Source organism: Centroberyx gerrardi, chromosome 10, assembly GCF_048128805.1.
Source record: "Centroberyx gerrardi isolate f3 chromosome 10, fCenGer3.hap1.cur.20231027, whole genome shotgun sequence".
NCBI classification, from domain to species: Eukaryota; Metazoa; Chordata; class Actinopteri; order Beryciformes; family Berycidae; genus Centroberyx; species Centroberyx gerrardi.
In genome coordinates, this window is record NC_136006.1 from 12013383 (window position 1) to 12037577 (window position 24195).

General features: G+C 41.8%; 2 protein-coding genes across 4 annotated transcripts in view; both read left to right on the plus strand.

The window, feature by feature from the left end:
• ptpn4a (protein tyrosine phosphatase non-receptor type 4a) overlaps positions 1 to 14595 on the plus strand; it is a 77819-nt gene extending 63224 nt beyond the window's left edge. Inside the window, exons 16-27 of one of the 3 annotated variants that reach the window (XM_071898393.2) lie at positions 1008 to 1167; positions 2143 to 2226; positions 2568 to 2624; positions 3286 to 3442; positions 4238 to 4404; positions 6145 to 6235; positions 6488 to 6549; positions 7385 to 7531; positions 8598 to 8726; positions 10994 to 11142; positions 11970 to 12105; positions 12239 to 14595. In XM_071898393.2, the coding sequence (XP_071754494.2) occupies positions 1008 to 1167; positions 2143 to 2226; positions 2568 to 2624; positions 3286 to 3442; positions 4238 to 4404; positions 6145 to 6235; positions 6488 to 6549; positions 7385 to 7531; positions 8598 to 8726; positions 10994 to 11142; positions 11970 to 12105; positions 12239 to 12643 (1744 nt within the window). In that variant the 3' untranslated portion in view covers positions 12644 to 14595. The remainder of the gene's footprint in view (positions 1 to 1007; positions 1168 to 2142; positions 2227 to 2567; positions 2625 to 3285; positions 3443 to 4237; positions 4405 to 6144; positions 6236 to 6487; positions 6550 to 7384; positions 7532 to 8597; positions 8727 to 10993; positions 11143 to 11969; positions 12106 to 12238) is intronic. The other 2 variants (XM_071899867.2, XM_071899101.2) reach the window with 2 other exon arrangements.
• Positions 14596 to 20076: 5481 nt separating this feature from the next.
• The window catches only part of epb41l5 (erythrocyte membrane protein band 4.1 like 5), a 44475-nt gene continuing 40356 nt past the window's right edge, over positions 20077 to 24195 (plus strand). The window contains exons 1-2 of the mRNA XM_078286198.1: positions 20077 to 20232; positions 22168 to 22392. Of these exons, the coding sequence (XP_078142324.1) occupies positions 22213 to 22392 (180 nt within the window). The 5' untranslated portion in view covers positions 20077 to 20232; positions 22168 to 22212. The remainder of the gene's footprint in view (positions 20233 to 22167; positions 22393 to 24195) is intronic.

The following is a 24195-nucleotide window of genomic DNA, read 5'->3' on the forward strand; positions in this document are numbered from 1 at the left end:
ACACACACACACACACACACACACACACACACACACACACACACACACACACAGATACACACACTGACATGCACATAGAGAGTGCAATGACTGGTTCTGCCCCCCTGAGGGTGAGCCATGCTGCTGCTGAAAGCCCTACCTGACTGACCATGTTGTATCACCATACACACTCACACACACACTGCCTTTTTATTGTCTGAATTATGTGAAAAAACGTTTGCTTCCTCTTGCAACCTTTTATTGAGGTTAATGCATTGTGAGTAACACAATGCTATTATGTTTCTGTCTCTTGCACTCTCTTTCTCTCTTGCCATCCATTATTTTTCTCTCTTCCCTTCTGTCTTTCTCTCCGTGTCTGTTTCTCTCTCTCTCTCTCCAACCGCACCTCTTTAACAGTCAAACAGGAAGACCTTCAGCTAGGACATTAACTAAATCTGTCTCTCTACCTGTATGTATGTTTGTGTGTGTATCTATCTATCTATCTATCTATCTATCTATCTACTATCTATGAACAGACTGCCTTCACTCTGCTTCCATCATTAACCATGAATGCTAAATAGCAACAATACTGTTAAGGGGTTTTGAAAATTTCTAAATAAATGACTCACACCTTAATGATTTTGGGGTTAATTTTATAATTATTTGGATTGCAATTATGTAATACACTACAGTAATGTCTACAGTGACACAAAACAAACGTTTTCTACAAAGTAATGTACATGCATTAGAATACATTAGAAAAAAAAAACAGCGGAAAACTAGAAAGATCATTAACTAGCTCCCTGGTTACCACAAGTTTTGTTGTAGCAGCGAGCAAAGCACATATTTATGGGAATTATCAGCACGGTTGGAACATGTGTTTGCCCAATCAGATTGCTTGGATGAAGCTACTCATTGCATCAAACACTAAACAGTCATTAAATCTTCCAAACTGAACATGTAATACTTCTCTCTCCCTCTCCCTCTCTCTCTCTTTCTCACTCCCCCCCCCCCCCCCCCCCCTCCAGGTCTCCAGAGGGGGTGGACGGCCAGCCCCCAGCTCTGCCCCCCAAGCAGCTGAGCAGGAAGACCCTGAGCCAGATCATCCAGGCTCACTCCCAGCAGAGCCTCCTGGACAACCACTTCAACGAGATGTACGACGTCCCCGTCAACACTGACAAGACCACGGTCAGTATGGGAAAACGATACTGTAACACTCATTACATTGTATTTCAAAACAAGATAGTTGTGTTCCTCAATTCTGACTGGCTGAGTCACTTTCGAAGCCATGGGAAAATACCCAATAAACCTGTGGCCGCGTAACAATATTCAAGTATTAATGTGGTAACTGAGAATCACCACTCTTACCGCTACTTATGTGTTAAACATTTGCATTCTTTTCATTTTAATGCAGCGGTGTGTTATTGCTTTGCATTGCATAACAACACCTCTTAGCTGTTCTAAAATCACTATAAAGCACAACCTCTTGTGGCTTCATTTTACATTTTAGACATTTAGATGACTGACATTATGAAGCAAGCAGTGTTGTAAAATGCAAGTCAGAGCCACAGTTATCTGACTATAGATGTAACAAATATTCCTGTTCTTGTATGGTAGAAGAGAAAATAGATGTGGGAGAGAGGGATGTGATACTTTGAAGAAAAAAAAAAAGATAAATAAAATGTATCTTGCATTATAGCCCACTGGGGCTTCAATAACCCTTTTTACACCACAGTTAAATATATTGTATCAAGTGGGCGACCCCCACCCTTAAGACCCTCCTTTAGTACTGCAGCAATTTCCAAACAACTGCTGGAATATGAGAATGAAATAGCTACAACAGCCGTTGCGTTACTACTGCAAGATAGATGGAGGATGTTTGCGTAATGGGGGGCTTTTACAATGACTACTGTTGCAGGTACATAGTATTTTTTGACCAATTAGTCTAGAATAATTCAGTATGTAACATGGCATATTCCATTTGGTGGATCCTGACATCTAATGCACCTTATAGTACCATGAGTTTATGTATTTTTAGCATGGAACCCGTAATAATCCTGGCAGTGTTGGTGTCATACTCTACCTATTCAGCTATACAGAACTACCATGTGACCTACAGTATCCATATTAACATGCATGTATCTGTGTCTGTCTCCCCTCCAGCTAAATGGAGTCGTTCCTCATGATAATCTGGTCCTGATCAAGATGAGACCTGACGAACACGGACGCTTCGGCTTCAACGTCAAGGTGAGAGGGATGCAATAAAAATCTGCTGACTACCATTTTTTTTTCTTCTTTTCTTTCTTTTTTCCTGTCAAGTATACAAAACCTTCGTGCCTCGGCACAAATTATCATCTGTGTGTGTCCTTGAGCAACTGCAACCTGCCAAAATGTTAACTTTCTTCTGGAAATTAAAGAAATTGTTGCATTTTGTTCATCATGTATTATTTTTTTTTGCTTAGAAAACTCCTCAGGAAAAAAAGTAGTCTGATGTCTACATTTTCCCCACTCACATGAGTTTTGCGTGGTGTTAATTGATCTTACCTCAATGTGTGTGTGTGTGTGTGTGTGTGTGTGTGTGCCTCCAGGGTGGAGCTGACCAGAAGATGCCCATCATCGTGTCTCGAGTGGCTCCGGGAACATCGGTGAGTAGTACTGTATTAAGTAGAAACGAGTACCAATCCAAGTACTACTCAGTTTACAGTTATTCATGCCGAGTAATAGCCTATTATAAAACAATCACAGGAGCAAATGCATGCATTGTTTATTTATTAATTTGATCAAATTATGCGCTGACCATTGTATAACAATCCTCAGTCAAATTGATAATAATGATAAATGATATTAATAAAATAGAAAGGTGGCTAGAGGATATAGCTTCTGTTTTTGTTTTTTGTGCGCTGGTAAAACAGGTTATTGATGGTTTGTTTAAAACAGCTTACTCAAAATAGATCAACAGATGAACAGAATGGCATTTTGTCTGCATAGACAAGGTTCCTCCGCTAAACAATAGGTGCTGTGCCTGTTTGCTTCACAAATAGACATATTTTATCAGCAAACATTTTTATTAAACGTTTTATTACACCAGAGCACATGTTATTAAAGTATTTATATCAGGACAACGGGACAGCTTTATTTGCTGATCCGGGAAAGAGTACTTTGGTGCACCATTATCAATATGCTGCTGCAACACACACACACACCCATACACACACATGTTCATCTCATCCCCCTCCCTGTTTCTCCCGCTCTCTCGCGCTCTCCCTCTCTCCCTCCCTCCCTCTCTCTCTCTCTCTCGCCCTGCAGGCTGACCTGTGTGTGCCCCGCCTTAACGAGGGGGACCAGGTGGTCTTAATTAATGGGCGGGACATCTCTGACCACACCCACGACCAGGTGGTCATGTTCATCAAGGCCAGCTGTGAGAGCCACTCCGGGGAGCTCATACTATTGGTCAGACCCAACGGTGAGTTGTTCCTATTGGTCAGACTCACTCTGAGAGACAAATAGCGTTCAGCTTTGAAAAGAGGGTGAGGACACGTCACTCCCATCACACCATCAACTGAATGGGGAATTGCAGAATAAAGCATATATTAGTGAATATACAGTGAATATGTATCTCATAATGTATGCTATATTAGAACATTAATCACTATATATTGAGTCACAAGCTTTGAGTCTTTCTCTGATCTCTTCTGCTTTGCTCAGTCTGTCCATTGTAATTGCAAAGGAGACCCATACAGTTGCTCATCCTGTTTTCTGTACATCTTCAGATCAACACAGCTATTGGTTCATCACCATGTACAAAAGGGAGAGGCAAAGCATTTCCTGTAATCAGGATCAGGGACGGGGGGGGATGTGATGAAAGATGATGAAACATTGAAATTCTTGGTATTTTAAATGGGTCAAAGAGGGATTTATGTATTCTATCCCGTCTTACATCAAAGCACATATATGATTGCATCAATAATATATTGAATGCCTGTCAATCCACGTTATTTGAATTAGCTGTATTTTTGTTATTTCTTTTTAGCATTCTTACAGGCATATACTGCATCTCTATATATTGAGGAACTAAATATTCCTATGGTCCTGTGCAGCAGTTATGCAAGACTTTTAGCACTGTAATTATCACTTTACTTACAATGTATCATTACCTGTGTTTTCCATTATATATATATATGAAGTCCCCAGATGATTCAACCTATATAAACTGCAATGTGTGTGAGTTGTGTGACATCTCCTTCTCTGTCCCGTCCAGCCATCTATGACGTGGTGGAGGAGAAGGCGGACTCGGAGCCAGACTTTCAGTACATCCCAGAGAAGTCCCCTCAGGACCCCGCCCAGCTAGACCAGCATGCTTGGAGGGACTCCATGGTCGCACTGAAGGAAGGCCTGGCCAGCGGAGCTATACTAGCACAGTTTGATGTGAGGAGAGCACATAGAGATACACACACACACACACACACACACACAGGAAGATGGACGATTGAGAAGTGATTGATTTATTGGTTTAATTTGTTTGAGAAATTAAAATGCATAATGATATGCAACCAGCATACAGAGGCCTGATGGAAACTCTGGTCACATTATCCATTCTTGCTCTCTCTTCAGCTTCTTCCAATGGAGAGGAGGGAGAGAGAATTGATTGAATTGATAATTGGTTTTGTCTTATTTAGTAATGTATTCACTAGTTACTCTGTTAGATGAATTGTATCTTTTTTAGTTCATTGTTCTCAGACGCTTTGGCAATATTGTTCTTATGACATTCATGCCAATAAAGCATGTTGAATTAAATTGAATTGAGAAAGAGAGAGAGAAAGAGGGAGACGGACAAAAAGAGGTAGAGAGAATGAAAGGTAGAAAGTGTCACATATTATTTCCTCCTCCACATTCCTACGACTTCCTGTCTTTTATCAACAACACTTAACTGCTTCCTGTTTGAGTGTCCTGCTGTGTTATTAGTGAAGAGGAATGTTAAACACACACACACTAATGACTGCAAACACACATACGCAACTGCAGATATTGTACACAACACATGCCAACAGCTGCACACACACACACACACACATTAATGATCACAAGCTCATAACCGTACATGCACACACACACAAACACAAACTGGAATGTGCATGCACTCACACACACAAGGAGAGAGAGAGGTAGAGAGAGAGAGAGAGAACGAGTGTAGTGTTGTTTTATTGTATTACCTGAATCCCATGTGGTGTGGTGCTTTACATGTAATGAGCTGTTGCGTTTTAAAGCTACTTAAATTGGTCATTGTATCGACTCAGCTTGCAGTCTTAAATATTAGTCTAGCTCTTATGAATGCCCTGGAGGAGTGTGTAATACATGAGTGAGAGTGAGTACAATGAACAAGTGTGTGTGTGTGTGTGTGTGTGTGTGTGTAGGTGTTTGTGTGTTTATATGTAGGTGTTTGTGTACGTAGGTGTTTGTGCGTGTGTAGTTATGAGTGTGTTTGTACACGCATGAAAGTGAAGTGCCGTGTGTGTGTGTGTGTGTGTGTGTGTGTGTAGGTGAAAGCAGTTTACAAAAGAAGCCGGTCTTGTCAGACATAGCAGGCATTCTCAGACATGCTGCATTCCTTTCACTATGTTCATGTAAACAGTACAGCTTAATACACACACACACACACACACACTTACACTGTACTTTTCTGTATGTACACACATACAATACACACACACACACACACTGTTGTACATGCATGCCTATTACATAGACTTACATATATTACACATGCATATACCAACACACATAAACACACATACAAGCATGTGCGTATTTACATACAGTACATACATAGAAATGTATGTAGAAATGTGTTGGTGTTTAGATAATTTGATAACTCTCTTTTGCTGATTGCCTAAACATTCCACAATGGGTTTGGATATGAAATGAACTACAGTGTTAATTTCAGAAACCTGAATTGATCCTAACTGCAGTTCATAGATTCAGTTTTTGAAAATCCATCAAAGAGGGCCAAAGTGAGACCTAATCATGTTGTATTATAGTATATTAGAAAATCATATTCCACGTTTTTTTTTTTTAGCAATTTAGGACAAATTATCATTTACAATGACAAGTAGCCATGCGCTATTTACACTATTAATTGTGTTTTTATCTGTGCTCCTTTCCTTACAGCAACTGTACAGGAAGAGGCCGGGGATGACCATGCTGTGTGCCAAATTACCTCAGAACGTTTCCAAAAACCGCTACAGAGACATCTCTCCTTGTACGTAGCCACTGTGCTGCACAGGATAAAAAATTGGCTTATGTGTTCAGATATGTTCCAATATTAACCTTTTGTTCCTCTCTCTCTCTCTCCTTCACTCATCTGCCTCTTGATCCCTCCCTCTCTTCCTTTATCCATCATGGTCTTTCTCTCTGTTCACACTCTCTCTTTCTCTGTCTCTATCTCTTCCTTTCTGTATCTGTATTTATGCCTCCCTTCTCTTTTCTCTCCCTCTCTTCTCTCTGTTTCTAGATGATGCCACACGGGTCATTCTGAAAAGCACAGATGACTACATCAATGCAAATTACATCAATGTGAGTCTCTCCCTCCTCTTTCTTCCCTTTCATCGTTCTACCTATCTCTCTCTCTATCTCTCTCTGTTTTGCTCTGCCACGTACACTCTTACAAAATGTAAAATCAATAGTGGTGTCAGTATGTACGCATTCAGCAATTCATAACAAATTCAATGAATAAACTCAAAACACAGAACAAAAGTGATGTGAATTGTGAACGCATTTTGGAGATGCTAACCTTGTTTGAAGCATGGTGGGTGGTGTTCTGTTTTGCTAACCGCCAAATCACTTGTAAAAACACTAAGGTGACAGAGAATTTGTTGTTTTTGTTGTTTTGATCATACTGGTGAATTAATCAACCAGATTGTCTTTACAAGTGAGTCACATTGCGAGTCCCTACAGTTGTTAACGTTTTACAAAGTGATGCTCACACTTTTTGTAACATGGAGATAAAGTAACGGCCTGTGCCAGCCAGGCAGTTCTTGTTTTTGTTTTAGCTAACGGCACTCAGGAGATGTTTAGGGGAAGTGCTAGTCTGTTGTTGAGAGGCTGTCTTTTTTAAGTGCAGTGACTTTGTTTTTTGAAGTTGAAGTGTTTTTACCTTTTAGTAAAACCTGAGAAAATGCAGCTCTTCACCTGCACTACTGGGAACATGCAAAGCACATCTTTTCAATTGTAAACCATAAGAAAAAGAAGCTGTAAAGAGAGTTCCTCAGTGCACACAAAGCCTAATACCTCTACATCTTAATATCACGTTCTCTCTCTTTCTCTTGTTTTCTTTCTCCGTCTGCTTCACTCACTGTTAACCCCCCCCCAACCCTTTCTCTCTCTCACTCCTCTCTCTCTCTCTCTGTAGATGGAGATCCCAGCGTCTAGTCTGATAAACCGCTACATAGCGTGTCAGGGCCCGCTGCCCAACACCTGCCCTGACTTCTGGCAAATGACCTGGGAGCAGGGCTCGTCTATGGTGGTCATGCTCACTACACAGGTGGAGAGGGGGCGGGTACGTACAAACTGTTTTCAACGCTTCCCAGTGCTCTGCAAAGGCTGGATTGGAAACCAGAAGTTGACTGCAGCAAGTTTATCAATTAGGTTTTCATTATTTATTAATTATTCTGGTCTTTTTTAGAGGCAAATGCAGGTCAGTCAGTCACTCCATTCCTCTGTGGATGGGCGCTATCAAAGTATGTCATGGTTTACAGCACTTGAAAATCTAGAAAATCATTTTCTGCAAATCATTTCTGCTCATTATTTGAGCAGAATCTAATAAATGAAAGCAAGTAAAGTAAGTAAAAGTTGTATTATTGTGAACATTTAACTACATTTAACTGTACGTCATTTCTATGAATGTGCCATGGGACTGTACAGAATCTATAGCTTTGCAACATATGGTGAGCTCAATAAAATAGTGTAGGCTCAAAGGTTTGCAGGGTAAAACTTACATTACATAACATGGTAGCCTGCAGAATCAATTCTGGGTCACAACAGGAAATATATTTACATTTTGGTTCACTGACAGGAAGTTTGAGAACCATCGACCTATACCACTGGATGTCCCTAAACTGTAAGTCAGGACCCCAAATGGACTGCAAGCTGACTTCTGCGCAGCCTCCAAATATAGAGACGAGTTGCATAAGTCTAGGATGCACAACATTGTTAGCTATATACTAAATATATAACCTGTATAAGCTTGGAGGAAGACTCATTGATGGTGGTCATGCCAGCTTCACCGGTTTTGAAGGAATTTATAGGTATGAAATACATTGTATTCTCTATCCTATAACAGTGGTTCTTTACATCTTTAATGCAGAGGCACTCTGCATTGAATTAACAAAATAACAAAATTGTAAGGTGCACCAACTGAATGGTGGCTTGCTGAAGTGTCCTTGAGCAAGACACTGCATCCCTTCCAGATCCAGGGTGCTTTTCTGTAGCTGGCCCTGACCTTTGACCTCTCTGTCAGAGGGAGGCGAGCATGATCGCAGTTAGAGTGGGTAGCAAATACCTTAAGCTGAGAATAACAAGTGAACTTACTGAAGGAAACTGATTACTTTTGTCTGTGTTTGTAGGTGAAGTGTCACCAGTACTGGCCTAACCCAGACAGCAGCGCCACCTACGGAGAGTTCACAGTAACGTGTCACACCGAGGACGGCAACGCTGCTTTCCTGGTCCGGGAAATGACCCTCGTGCACACACAGGTATCCAGGCTGTGGCCTAGCTTTAACACTTGTATCACACACACGCACGCGCGCACACACAAACACACACACAGGTATACATGGGTACACACAGTTGCACACACAGCCACCCACAAGCACATTACGTCACAAGAGAAAGAGGGACAGAGACAGTGAGAGAAAGAGGTAAGGAGAGTCAGGAAGACAAGAGAGAGAGAAACAGATAAAGAGAGAGTGATGGGGAAAGAGAGAAGAAGAGAGGGAGAGGAAGAGAGCGAGAGTGTGTTGAGACTGCCATAAGAAGAAGAAGAAGAAGCGAGAGTGAGAGAGCGCCATAGAGAAAGACATCGGGCAGAAGCAAAGAGAGGGAGCAGTGTCTAAGGAAGGATGAGCCGCTGCAGCCCCGAGGAGGTGTGTTGCCATAGTGACCGGTGTGGGCTGTTCTTTTTCTGGCTCCCGCTGCTGCATGCGGGCCACGTATTGGGATCTGGTTACCATGACAACCCAACCACCCCAGTCAGTCACACTGCTGAAACGGAGAGTGTGCGAGAGAGAGAGAGAGACAGAGACAAAACAGAGGGAGAGAAGAAGAGAGAGAAGGATGAAGACAGACAGACAGTTGGACAAAACTGAAATGGAGACAACAAATAAGAAGAGAGAGAGAGAGGAAGAGCCCTCCATCTAAAGGATTTGTGTTTGATGTCACAGCCCCCTTTGATGGCCATTTTGCATCCCTCCAACTTGGCGCTTTAATTTGATTCGGGATACAAAATGGTGCAAGAACCCCATTTCTCTCCCTGGCAGAATATTAGATACTCTTCCAAGCAGCAAGTTTTTGCTACAACATTGTTCGGTGACAAATGTATTTCTGGGATCTGAATCAGTGGGAAGCAACATCTGACTCATAGAAAGTTTCAGCCTCCCCTCGATGTTGCAACTATGCAGTTCAGTGTAATCATGATGCCGATAGTTTGAGATCAGCTGTCAACTTATGTCAGATTTCGCCCCCTCTGTCTTGGGCCATTTTTGTTGCTCTCCGCTCCTTAAAACTGATGGTCCTTAAAACACGGGAAACATTCTGCGACAGTGCAGACTGGTCATTTTGGCTTCAGTAGGGATAGAAAGTTAGTGTGTACACCATCAATGTAGATGATATAGTTGGCTCTAAAGAAAAAAAAATATATGATGAAAAATCTGTGCTGTTCATATTTTTTTGGTAAAATTGACCATCTGCAATGCCAGTCCCAATCACAGTATGACAATATCTAGTGATCTTTCAGTTTTTTTCAACACTTCCCATTCATTTCTGCCAGTTTTCCTGCTCTCTGTGTTGTCCTGATCGCATCCCCGAATGTTGCCTGTGTATCATGACCTTTAAAATATACGGCTCTAGGAGGAGGCAATTAGCATTCTCCTCTGCCTGTGATGGTTGCTATGGAGATAGATGTGTTACCATGGCGATGCAGAGAGGGAATGTTAAAGAGGAACGCAGGGGCTCTGAGTCACACATGAAGCGGTGGTCAGTGTGTGTTGTCAGCGAGGTTCTGTGTTAAGTGGGCTTTTGTGTGTGTGTGTGTGTGTGTGTGTGTGTGTGTGTCGGTGAATCCTCACCATTCTGTCTCTGTATGCACTTCAAAGCTTGCTGACTCTGTCTTATTATTGAATGTGTGATATTCCCTCAGTACAGCTGCCTATTTGTCTATTTCTTCTTTCCCTTTTTCACTTTTTCCCTTTTGATTGAACAAACTACTGAGAAAATGTGAATTATCTTAACTTATAGTTTGATCTTAGTGTCAAAGGCAGAATATTGAGGCAGAAGTGATGGAAAAACCTGAAAAACTTGTGTTGGTAGTTATTGTTAAAGTACAAATCCACATTGTCTTATGATGTTCCCTGTTATTCTGTTGACAACCACAGGGAGAGTTAGTCAAATTTCCACAGTACTGACAGTTATAATAATTTGGGTAACTTTGTTAAATTATACCATGAAATTGAGAAGTGCAATTCTCATTGCACTGGACCTTTAAGCTACTGGTTAAACTCAGAACCCAAAATGGGTTGTGGGTGTGTTTCATGTGGGTGACCCACTAACATGTTTCAGTGAGCCTGGGTCTCAGGGTGAGAATAAATATCCTCCGTTTATTTCCCAGGCTAAAAATACTGAATGAGCCTTGCTGTAAGAGATGGGTCATTTCTAAGGCAACAGATTAAAATGAATTACACAGTCATTCATTTTCTGCTTGTCTGTGTGTGTGTGTGTGTGTGTGTGTGTGTGTGTGTGTGTGTAGAGCGAGCAGCAGAGAGAGCTGACCCAGATCCAGTACCTAGCTTGGCCAGACCACGGCGTTCCTGACGACTCCACTGATTTCCTGGACTTTGTGGCTCTGGTACGGAGCAAACGGGCCGGACGGGATCAGCCCATGGTGGTACACTGCAGGTATGGGGTCAGGGGCTTACACACACACACACACACACACACACACACACACACATTTTCTGTGGCGCTGCAGCTCTCTCTCTCTCTCTCTCTCTGTCTCTCTCTGTCTCTCTCTCACTTACTCACTCACTCCCTCACTAGTGTAAATACTTTTTTCAGGATTTCAGGTGGAGAGAATGCAGTCGATGGCATTTCCATTGTTAGCTGAAATTATTGATTGCATCACCCTATTTACCTTTAGATTTTAGGAGGAGGTTGAATTGTCATCACCCTCTGTTTGTTTGCATATCTGTTATGCCTGTAGGTGTTGTGGGATTTTGCAACAAGCATAATTACCTATTAAGCCTGAAAATGATGAAATTCTTGATGTTTTGGATGACTTTGTCCATCTAAACTTGGATAATGGCTCTCGGAGAAACCGAGACTTTCTCTTCATCCTTTTTAAAGTTATTTTATTGTCATTCTGTAAGTTATTTGAAGTGGTAACACTGTAACTGAGCTCTTTGAAAAGCCACACTCCCATTCTTGTGAGTCAGATTGTGTTGTTTTGAGCGCATCAGCTAATTGCCTTAAATGTTTATGGAATTGCGGTATTGCTGTTTTGTGTTGTGTGCGCCGTCTGTGCTGTTTGTGCTAGTTGACTTACCTCCCATAGCCAAGATTATGCCTAGTCACTGTTGTCTCACCCTGTTTACTCTCTCTCTCTCTCTCTCTCTCTCTCTCTCTGTCTCTCTCTCTCTCTCCCTTTCTAAGTCAATGTTTGGTAGTTGCACACAGCCTATAACCAAATGTCAATTTCTGTCCCCCTCCCCCCTACTTTCTCTCAGTGCGGGGATTGGTCGGACGGGGGTGCTCATCACCATGGAGACAGCGTTGTGTCTGATGGAGTGCGGTCAGCCCGTTTATCCTCTAGATATCGTCAGGACCATGAGAGACCAGAGGGCTATGATGATACAGACACCCGTATGTAGACTTATCCATTTGTCTCCTCTTCGTTTTCTCCTGCCCACTTTCAACCATCAGCTTAACTCCGCTGTTGTGTCTTTTCCCTCTCTCTCTTTCTCTCTCTCTCTCTCTTTCTCCCTCTCTCTCTCAGAGCCAGTACCGCTTTGTGTGCGAAGCCATCCTGAAAGTCTACGAGGAGGGCCTGGTCAAACCGCTCAAGACCGCCCTCTACCAGCAGAGAGAGAGGGAGGAGGAGAGGGACGAGAAGAAAGAGCAGCAGAAAGCCGGAGAAGGAGAGGAGGTGGCGGCGACGGAGGAAGAGGAGGCGGCGGGGGCGGAGTTGCTGGAAGGAGGTCTGGATGAAGAGGATGACGACGACGACGATGAAGAGGTGGAGGTGCTGGACGTGGGAGAGGTGGTGGAAGAGGGGGAGGAGGACGAAGAGGAGGAGGAGGAGGAGGAGGAGGAGGAGTTGGAGGAGCCGAGCGTTGCTAGCGCCACCAGCGTGACCAGCGAGACCAGCTTGAACCCTGAGCCCGACCCTGCTAACCCTTGACCCGCTGACCTTTGGGGTCATCGGGGGTTACCAGGAAGTGGCCAGGTGGCCGGAGGAGGAGAGAACAAAAAGCACTGTTGCACTTTACGCTGACAAAAATGAAAAAAACAAAAACAAAAAGACAAACAAACGTGAAAATCATGGACAAATAATAAAAGAAAAAAAGAAATCCAGCTGTGTTGAATAGGTACCATTAGGGGACATTGTGTGTTCAGGGTAAACTAAAAAAAAAAAGTACAGAGAGAAAGAACGAGAAGATAAAAGTACGAGAGAATAAAACGTTGTGGATGTGGAATTGCTGTAGTGCCATAAGTACGAAGGGGAAGGGCTGCCAACACGGATGGATAGAGATTTTTTTTTTTTTCAACGGGTCGCCCTCTCCCCTTCCGAGTGAGTCTGCCAGACGGACATGCCTTTTTTTTAACTTAATGTCCTTTTAGCTGATAAAGAGATATACCTTATCTTTTTTTTCCTCAAAAAGAGTATTTATTGTGTTTTAGTTTGTGTCAAACCCTGTCCACTGAACAAAAAAAGTTATATGTTTGTTCGTACGAGTCTAGCTTCATGCTTCCCTGATTAAATCTTAGGTAGTAAAGTAGTGTGATTCCTCCTCTTCTACTACTTCTTTATTTCTTTTACTTTTAGTGGAAACAAGTGATTTAATTTATTGTACTTGATTTTATCTTACTCAGCTTTCTTGTCTAAGTTTCTGACAGTGCAGACAGATAGATGGACAGTTGAAAGCACTTTGTGTCTCACCCTGTTCAATGCTGTGGCAAGTTTGTTGTTTTATCCTGCTTTGTGCTTTGCTTTTGAGCTCGCAGACACACGTCGTAAAGTGGCCGTCGATTGGCGTGGCGAAGAACACAACTGGTTTACAATCCCTAGGGCCTGTGTCTACAGAGCGCCTCTCTTTCACATAGCAGCGCCCAGCAGCCTACAGACCCCCTGTCGTGAAACAGATACAAAGTTTTAAACTTTCGGCATCCCGTGCATTGATTTTCAAAAACAGATTTAGCTTTCAGCGCTGTGGGTAGCACTCAGCAGCACGCTCATTCAACACAAGAAAAAGAAGCCGGTGCTGTAAAGAGAGGCCCCCAGTGGACACACAGCCTCACTGACCCGCAATCGAAGCTATTTCATAGCCGTCACAGCTGATGAAGCTAAGAAACGAGGCTGGGGTCAGTTCAGTTCAGTTCAGTTCAGTTCAGGTCTCTCAGAATTCACTTTCAGTCACCTCAATGTATAAATGCAACCTGCAATTCAATTGCAAATGACAAAGTGGGCATCAAGGTGGCATAGCGAGTAGAGGTGCCACCTCAACCAGAGGACCTGGGTTCAAGCCCCCAGGTCGGTAAGCATCCACTCTGCTGAAGTGTCCTTCAGCAAGACACTGACGGTGAAGCCCCACTGTTTGCTTCTGGGCATCAACTTTGTCCAACCCAAATATTTTAGTATTCAATTTTTGCTTCGTAGACATAATTATACTCCTTTTTTTTATTAGAACCTTATCGAAAAAATCATGAATAGATAAGGTAAGGAGAGAGGACTCATACAATTGTGAAATCCTGACACCGCTATAGATAATTTGTCCTCAAAAGACATGCTTGGACAGCTAATGTTTTTTCCTGGTAATGAGAAAGTGGGTGAAAGCTGCTAGAAGAATTGATCAATCAGTGTCCTCATCTCTGGCCGTAGGGATTGGTTTTCACATGACAAACACCACGTGCATTTGCATAAAGCTAACTGGATTCAACTTTTGTTCCACCACTTTCCCCACATCACATGCTCGGTTCGCACCACAAGCTATCCCAGCATGCACTGCGCAGCCAAATTGCTCGCCTGAAAATGAAGGCAGGGCGCCTAGTGATTTGAAAGAAAAGAGAGAATCTCCCTACAGGGATCAACAAAGTCTCACCTTATTAGAATATTAATTTTGGAAAAGAAAAAAATTATTTCTGTCCTGAACTGACAGTGAACTGATCTCAACCTCGGTACGAATGGAGAGAGAACTGAACTTTAACGCTCCCCTCCACTGACCTCCCCAGCAGCTTCTGCTTCAGACATCTGTTACAGTGAGACTAACAAACGATTCATATAAACTGAAGCGATCCATCGCTCATCCCCCAAAAGTCCCTGCTCACACATTTTGGGATTGAGACTAGTCGAGATTATCATGGCTTCTTGTGAGCAATCATATGACCCAGCATCAAACTCAGAGAAAAAAAAAAACTAGCTATCAGCTTTCCTAGGAAATGTCTTTCTTGGAAAAGTTGTTTCTTTTTTTAAAAGTGTCAGTGGTTGAAGAGATCACTGGAGCGGGGCTTTAAAACAAACTCTTAAGCTGTTTCATTATTGTCCCAGTCTCTGCCGGAGAACAGTAGAGACTTCAAACCAGCAGCACAAACCGAACATTCAACCAATAATCATGTCCTTTTGATTGATCTCTTCCAATGGTACTTCATCATTTTAAGGCACATGCTGTTTTTACACCGAGATGATAATCTGTACTGGGTGATTGGTGACTGACTGATGATGATTTTTGATGATGATTTTTATTTTCAATTCACAGAATCCAGCATCAAATTGCTTGTTGAGTGTTTGTCGTCTTAAGTACGGGCTAAGCTGTCATTGTACTTTTCATAGCGGTATGAAATGGAGTGTAGCCTCTTCATAGTTTCAGGTATTTTTCTCATAGGCTGCTTCAGTACCTGCTGTCATTGGCTCCTTCGATGCATCCTACAGGACAAACCTACTGCCGAGTGTGTGTGTGCTCTGTTTTCTGTCTTTACCTCCCCTCTCTCTCTCTCTCTCTCTCTCTCTCTCTCTCTCTCTCTCTCTCTCTCTCTCTCTCTCCCCCTCCCTCTCTTTCTCTCTCATTTCCAGCATGCAGTTTGTTAGCTGTCTGGTCTAAGCCTGCTTGTCCGTTAACTGGAATATGAACGGTTGTGACTTGTGCCATGAAGCCACACACCTGCCCTGACGTGATCTGAAGTTTCGTCTGAAGAGACATCAGACGTACAGCCTCATTTCTGAGAGTAAAATATTTTTAGTCTGTTTTAGGAACCGGGGCTTAATCCTCGTCTGTGAAAGAACAATTCAAACCGTGCTTATACCTCCCTTTCAAACAGCTGAATCATGCATTTGGCGCATGGAGAGGTGGGATCAAGAAGAGCCCAGAGACTCTTTCCCTCTTCCCTCTGTCTTTTTTTCCCCCTCCTGTATTCTGGAGCCATATTTCGGTATTCTTTCCAATCTCCCTAACTCCTTCTCTCAGGCTACATCAGTCATTTCAGCAGAGCCCACGCAAACATTCTCAGTCCATTCTTTTCATTGTTCTTCCCCGAATGCCTCTCTTTTGGATCATTATACATGGATCCCACTCTCGGTTTCAGCATGGCCTCAAGGCAAATGACACATCTGCGCAGAATACCGTGGGTACAGTAACGCTGCATCAAACCACAGCTCGGGTTTCCACAGAAGGGCCAACTGAGGCTAACCGGTGATTGATTAACTGACTGACTGATTGATTCAATCTTTTGATTGACAATTAAAAACGCATGGTCTCTAGCTGGAGACCCTAGCTGTATGAACTAATTGTGTGTTCATGTGCTGGTGGGAAGGTCCGACATCCGGGACTTCCAAGTCGGCTGCTAAACGGCGTTGCATTCATGTGCTATTTTTGGCGGAAAATCAAACTTGGTAGACAATAAACAAACTTGGACCTCCTGCAGTTTAACAAGCTAATATGACAAACTTCCTTCAAACAAATATGAGGTTAATCAAAAAATAGATTAACAACAAGGTGCATGTGTTTGTGTTTTCTTACTGTTAACTGACACAAAACTTTATTTTTTTGCCTTGTTGAGAAGGTTATTGTGTCATAACTCAGAAACTCGGGTAGCAAAATTTTCTCAGGGTTTCTGATTTAATCATCCAAGTTTGGAGGTTGTTCATGTGAAATTTCCAAGGAGGAAAGTCATTTTTCCGATATATCCAATAGCACACGAATGCACAGTAATCATCAGAAGAATGAAACACAATCAAACTCAGAGGCTTCTTTCCATCATGATCCTTTTTTTTTTTTTTTTTTTGTATTCTGCATCAGAGCCAACCGAACATGGCTTTACCACCAAATCAAACTTAATCAACACTGATGGCTTATGAGACCTCCATCCAGCATATCTCTCGAGGCATCATTAAGTTCAAGATAATCACAAAGCGTTTTTTTAATTTTTTGATTGGGGGGGGAAATAGAATGACATCAGTAACAAGTTTGAAAAAAGCTTGAAAATGTAAAAGAAAGTAACGAAAATTTGGCCCTGTAGTGAAAACTAAGTTAATAAGAATCCAGAAAGCAGGGCTGTCAAGAGTTTCCATCTCCACAAATGTCCAGCATTGAGCTCTCTATGTTCAAAGTGTTGTGTTGTTGACACATAATGGGTACTGTCTGTGTGTTTAGGGTACTGATCAAAGGTAGTTTGGAGGGGACCGGACACGGGAGGGCTAGGGTTAGTCGAGTTGTATTTTTGTAAAGATGAAACAGTTCTAGCTGGGTAGGGAAAGGACAGCACTTTGTAGAAGGCTGGGTGGCAGGTAGTGCTACTGAAAAAAGTCGGAGACATAAAGTGGTGTTAAAATAAGTTCTTTTTTTTTTTTATTTATCGTTTTTATTTTGTTTTAAAAAGACACCTGTAGGGAACAAGAAAAAGAAAAGAGAACTCCTAACTACACAGTGCCACTTGTTAATTTTGTGTAAATAATACTAGACCATGTAAATACAATGTTGTATATGAAAAAAATCTTTAAAATAAAAGGGAAAATCATTTGTGAGTTGAAACATTTTGTTTTTAATTTTGTTTTGATTTTTCTTTTCTTTTTTTTTTCTTTTTTTTTGGTTGATGATTCTAATGTGACACAAATGGTGTGTATTTCAAAAATGCTATTTCAAAAGTTTGTTTTATTTGAAGCTTAATCTATAACAGCGAGTGTATATATAATGAAACACAAAATAATGAGAAATGTTTTACCGTATATACCCTTGGTTAACTCCTCTACCTGTGTCATAAAAACCTTTGTCCTCAGTTGCTTGTTTTTTCTGGTATCATGGTTTTACGGTGCTTTGGACATGTCTATAAGCTTGATTGTGAACAATTAAAGCTTGTCTGTCAAAGCATGAAGAAGTGGCTTCAGATCACCTTGCTTTTCCACACTGTAAAAGTGAGGTCGGGCAATGTAATGATGAGAGATAAACCTGGTTAGAAGTTATGTCACCACTCTGTAGGACAGCGCTCACTCTCAGATTAAAATGGTTCCCCCCCAAAAAAGAGAAACTGGTGGCTTCATCAGCTGCAGGTTTTAGGGTTTTTTGACTTGTCAGATTTAATTTTGTAGAATGAAGCCACTGGTCATGTTAGGTTGCCAAAGTCCTAAATCTGTCTTAAATTGTTAGGCTCAAAACAAAACAACAAAAGTGTCTGTGCTATTATGTTGGCAGTCCAAAAACAAGGTGAAGTTTTCTTTATTACTAATCCTATATTCTGCAACATCAGTTTTGGGTTGTGAGGAAGATAGCGTTCCTAGGGGGAAAAAACACAGGCACTGCTGGGTAAAACAGTACAGCATATTTTGAATATTTTATTGCTAGAATATAAAAAAAAAAATGTTTTCACGTACATGATTTCCCCTTTTTGATTCCCACTGTTTTACACCAAACCGACCTTTAAAATGTATGATAGTGTAAGATGATATGATAATATAAGGTGCTTTGGATCTGCCCATTGGTATTTATGATATTGTTATCAAGCCAGAGGCCACAATAGGAGCTATTACTCTTAGAAACATTTTCACCTTGCATTAAAGTCCCAATGCAGATAAAGGATACATCTACTTTCTGTCTAGATAAGGTCCCAAGACACATTTTAACACAGGTTTAAATGCAGCACACACAAAGATTGAAATCTTATTTTTCAAATGTATCTGGAGGCATGCTAGGAAAAAACAATCTCTATACTTTCTAAATGTATTTCTAAATGAGACTTAGGCCTACAGTATCTCAGGGAGTCCTACCTTTCCACACAAGAAAAATAGTTTATCAAGGTTATTTATCAATGAGTGCAGATATCAAGTAAAGTTTGGATATATATATAGCAATAAAGACCTACTGCAGTGGGCTGATACAATCACAGATATTACCAGGTTGTGTGGTAGAGCATGGGCATCTTTTTGAGGTAATGTAACCAGACATTTTGGAAGGAATAAAAGGCTAAACAGATCCGCTACTACGTTATCCACATAACTTTTTGTGCCGCTTGTTATCCCATTCTTGTTGCAGGCAATTATTCTTAATCTACATTGTCTAAAATGTTGCCAGTTTATAGAGATAACCCTAATGAATCAGATTACTTTAATATATGGGAATATATTGTTATTCACAGTGGCTTTCAACGCGTACGTCAGGGAGCACTGATGAGTTTCGAAGTGAGCGCTGTCTTGAGATTTTGCTCAAATATTACAAAAATCAACAGCAAACAAAAATGGCATTAACTTTAAAGCACTTATAATCGCTTTCTTCTTCCAAGTTAATGTAATAATTGCACTTTATTGATCCCCATAAGGAAATTCCCTTTGTGTTTGCCCCTGTCCACAGGGGGGCCAGAGGTCAGAGGTCAGCTACAGAGCAGCAGGTAGGGATTCAGTATCTTGCTCAAGGACACTTCAGCAATGCAAACACTTGCAGACAAGGGGGCTTGAACCCCGCTCTTCTGTCTGAAAGACGGCCTCTGTACTCACTACTCTACCCTGCTGCCCCAAATGAATCCCACATGAACCTTGTCCAACACGTCTTTGTCTGTGTTTTCCCACTTTTATGATCAAATTAGGCTTTTTGTGTGGTATTTCCAGACAATCATTTGATGTGCCTTGTGATTTTGACTTGGCTAAGTCTAAGTGAGTCAATAGATGCAATACCTCCCAAAAATCCCCAAACTTCCAAACTAACCATAGGGTGGCGCTGCTGTAAAATGAAGATGAAAGACTAATATTTAAATTCAGCAATTGAGTGAAAAGAAGAAGGCCCATCTTCTACCATTGGAGGTTTTTAATTGACAGCAAAAATAGTTAAGAACTGCATGTTTATATCTAAATTAGTACATTTACACCAGTAATATCAGTCTATTCTCTCCTGCCCCTAAATTGATAAACAAGACATGATATAACCGAAAATACTGAATATCAACAGCCTATTGTAGTGTAATTGCGTGCATCTGAAGTTGGAAAAAACCCTGCTATTTATGCAAAAGCTAATTTATACCTACATCAACTCGAAACGGACAGTTTGTCCCTTTAAAAATGCTAATTAAGTTTTGTTAGGGCTTTATCCTGACGTCATATCCTGAGGGGAGTCTTGCCTCCCACTTTTTGTTGGGACTTGGGAGAGAAAATCATCCCGCAGAGGTAGCGAGGTGGAAAAAAAAAAAAAAAAAAACCACAGCAAGTTCACAAACCATGGGACTATACGAGGCTGCTTTTTAGCCGTGTACAATGCAAGCGGACGTACTTTCACTGTGAAATTCCTGCGAGTGGTTTTTGTAAGTATCGCTTTAGGACTTCTTTGGATCTACAAGTGGCTGTTGCGGAGCAAGTGTAACGTCGGATCCTTTTCATCAGCAGCATCACAAGGGGCTGTTAGCTTTGCGAGCTAAGGGAGCGTTTGTTTTGTTGCACGGAACACGCGTCTATGAACGGAGTGTATGTTTTCAGTCGTGTATGCTTATTCTGTACGTTCGTACTAACGGCTAGCCCGTGCAGAAAAACATACGCACTCTCAAGTTAACGCAACCTGTTGCTCTTGCTCACACCAGGTAATGCAGGCCCCATCCTGGAGACAGTGGGTACAGTTGCGCCACAGCTAGGGGTTGAAATTGACTTTCTCACGATAGCAGACATCCTTCCAAGTTAGCTGGTGTATGTTTTATGTTTGAGTCTTTATTTGAGGGATTTTGGCAGCTCTATATATCTGGCAAGCACAGGGAATCTCAGTGGTGGCTTTTCTGGCTGACTTGAAGCCAGAAATAGTAACGTTAACGTTATCGTTAGACATCCTTCCAAGTCGACTAATCGTATTTTCATTTACTACAGACTCCCCAGTAAATCTATTCCTGTAGTTTTTCTTTGTTTCTTTGTATTAGTCAAAAATGCTGCAGCATATGTTCCCCAGTTACGGTTTTATTTTGAAAAATTGACAGGAAGTCTTATTTTTTTATTCTGGCTGGCTTGACTTTGTCGCTTGCTGAGCCACTGAAAATGTCCCGTAGATTTTACTCTTTGTAGGCAACGAAAGAGGATACCCACTGGGCTACTTTTTGATGTTAACAGGAAATATTTGATGTAGTTATTAATTCAGTCCCTAACGTTACCTAAATCAAAGTGATATGTATTCATATTGATAAAAAAAAATGTTAGTCTTGTTAGCCAACGCTAACAGTCCTGGTTAGCAAACGTCCCAGTTACCTCTCTTTGTCGGTGAACAACCATATGGTAACGTTGGTCGACGCCAGATAGTTAACGTTACCAACTGGTAACGCCAGAAAATGTTATGTTAGCGTACTTGGGTCATCAATACACCTTGATTGGGCTCAGTTGCCTGTAATAATGTCTAATTTAATGATAATGAATGTTAATGACTTGCATGGTAACGTTAACAACAATGGTGCACCTGCCAGTCTGTAATTGCCTACACAGCGAGAGCATTTTCTCAATACGTTAGAAAATCATGGTTGAAACCTGTCGGTTTGTTGTTGTTAGTTAACGTTAGCTATCTCACATTATGATGGACAACAACCACCAATTTCCTTGACCCTGGTTTCATAACAGTGGTTATAGAAACACTGTTTTGGTCCCAGCTGAAAAGGTTAGAGGAACCCCTGGCCTAGGAAGAAGAGAAATGTAGACCAGTGCTTTTCACTAACTACACTTAAGTTATAACAAAAGATTAGGAGGGAAAGATGTAGGGGTAAGGTAGATGTATACAGTTAATACCCAGCATATTGACCTCCTCCCACACTCACTCCTTTAGACCTATATATCTTTCTTTTAACAGTTGTAGTCCTGATATTTCATTCTTCTCTCGTTTTGTCTAAAACACTTACAGGCACACACACACACACACACACATTACAGGTGTGCTAATGTTCTTGCTTGTCCTTAGCTTTCATTGGTGCGTCCCGCCTCCTCCCTCCCACTCCCAGTGTGACTTTCATTCCTTATTTGTCTCCCTTAATTTACTATCGTTGTATTCTTACATAGAGGTACAGTGTTCCTCCCAATCCATAACCCTCCACAACTTACCTCGCTTGTATTTGCTATACACAGATACCATATTATCCCACCTATTTCCATGAAATCTCCCCCCATATTTAAAAAATACATTTCTTATACAAGCATTCCTACAATTACTGCAGGTCTACACAGTTTGTGAATACACATTTAAACCTCTCATACCTTTATCCCTCTTTCCCCTACAGGTATGGTAGTGTAACCCCCCCTTTCCCTCCTCCTCATCCCCCATCATGCTGAGTTTCCTGCGCAGGACGCTGGGGCGACGCTCCATCCGGAAACATGCCGAGAAGACTCGGTTGCGGGAGGCCCAACGCGCCACCACGCATATCCCTGCTGCTGGGGATGCCAAGTCTGTCATCACCTGCCGCGTATCCCTACTGGACGGGACGGACGTCAGCGTCGACCTGCCGGTAAGGAGGATTGATCTTGTAGGAGTTCAGATTCAGTGTTTTTTTTTTAATACAGCTCAGTGGGGAAAATCGAGGCCGCTGGTGAATTTGGGACGTACCCTGATGTCCAGCACTGTCAGCATGTGTACCAAAAGTTCAGTCAGTCGGTTTGAGAGTAAACAAGCAGCAGGTTAAGAAACTGGCATTGTAACAATCCCTGGAGAAAGTTTGAACCCACTGGGATCGCTCATACAACGTTTTGAGTTCCCTGCAAACTGCAGACTGGGTTAGAACGTTTTCTGTATTTTGTTTATTGTTGCTGTAAAAGGAGAATGGGTAGTCCAGTATTTTATTATTCTTTATATAGATGGTGGGAAAGTAGTGAGGGAGACATACGAGGGAAAGTTCTGGCAGGATTCGATCCTTGGCCAGTGGAGCAATACAAGTGGTTTCAGAGGAGGGGGACTTCATGACTCAACTATCTCTGAGTTGGAACTTCTTACTCTGCTTTTTACTGCTTATGCTGCTTTGGCACTGTAGCAGTATGCAGTAGATGGCAAACTGGGATGTTCATTGTTTTCAGTAGGAGAGCAACAGTAAACTCTGCCAACGCTGGTGGAAAGTGCCGCCTACGTGCCTGCCAGAACTTTGCAACAGAAGTTTTCCCAACTTTTGCCTTCAGTTGCGGCAGTGAAGACAACCCGGATGTTGCAGTGTCTAGCAAAATGGGTGTAGCTGCATACTGTACAGTTGTGCACCTGCTCTCGTGTCTTTCAGACTTGCAAATACGCTAGAGCTTCCTTCATCTGAATTTCTCTTTTTGGAGTCTGGGAAAACGTTTCCATAGGAAAATGTATACTGCCATATTTATGCAAAATATAACCTGTTAGACATTTTGAAATAAAACATTGAAAATGAACAGTCACATAATACTATTTAACAGATCATTTTTTATTGCGTCAGTGCACATCGAATGGTCAAACCTTTTTGTTTATCAAAATCACCATAGCAACGAGAAGGAAATACGCCATTGCGATTGGCTGACATCCCATGATGCCAACCGGTACAGCTTTTTTTTTTTAGCCCGCAATGTGAATGTTACTGTTAGATTTACATTAATATACAGTTGTACTGTGTGTTTCTCCTGACCATCAGATGTGTATTTGGCTTCAGTTAGCTTCAGAGCTACCTACGGGTCGGAGTGTGTAAGCTGCAGGCCTGTTTGTGTGAGTTAATGGGAGAGAGAGAGAGCAAGAGCTGTGGTGAGCGTTGCATGCCTGTGTCAGTCTTTTTAAGCTTAGATGTGTACGTTATGTGTGTGTGTGTGTGTGGGTGGGTGGTAGTGTTGCTGATCACCTGTAATTCCATGATCCTCTCTGGGAATACACTGGGTCACATGACTATGTCACATGACATGTTAGGCCCATGGCCAAGTCGACAGAGAGCAGCTTCTCTCTCTCTCTCTCTCTCTCTCTCTCTCTCTCTCTCTCTCTCTCTCTCTCTCTCTCTCTCTCTCTCTCTCTCTCTCTCTCTCTCTCTCTTTTTCTCACACACTTTCTCTACCTTTTTCTTTTTCCTCCCTCTGTCCACCTTTCTTGTATAGTTTGTTTCTCTCTCTCTCACACACACATTGAGCCACTGCTAGGAAAAAAAGTACTGTAGCCTCATTGTGTAACATTTAAATAACTGTAATTGTATAAGTGAGTGCATGGATATCTGGATCTTCAGTTTTTTGTCCTTCTGTAGAATATTGCTGGTTTGGAATTCCACTGTCATTCCATTTGTCAAACCTGCAGCGTTCCAATCTCCTCCTGGTATTTTACC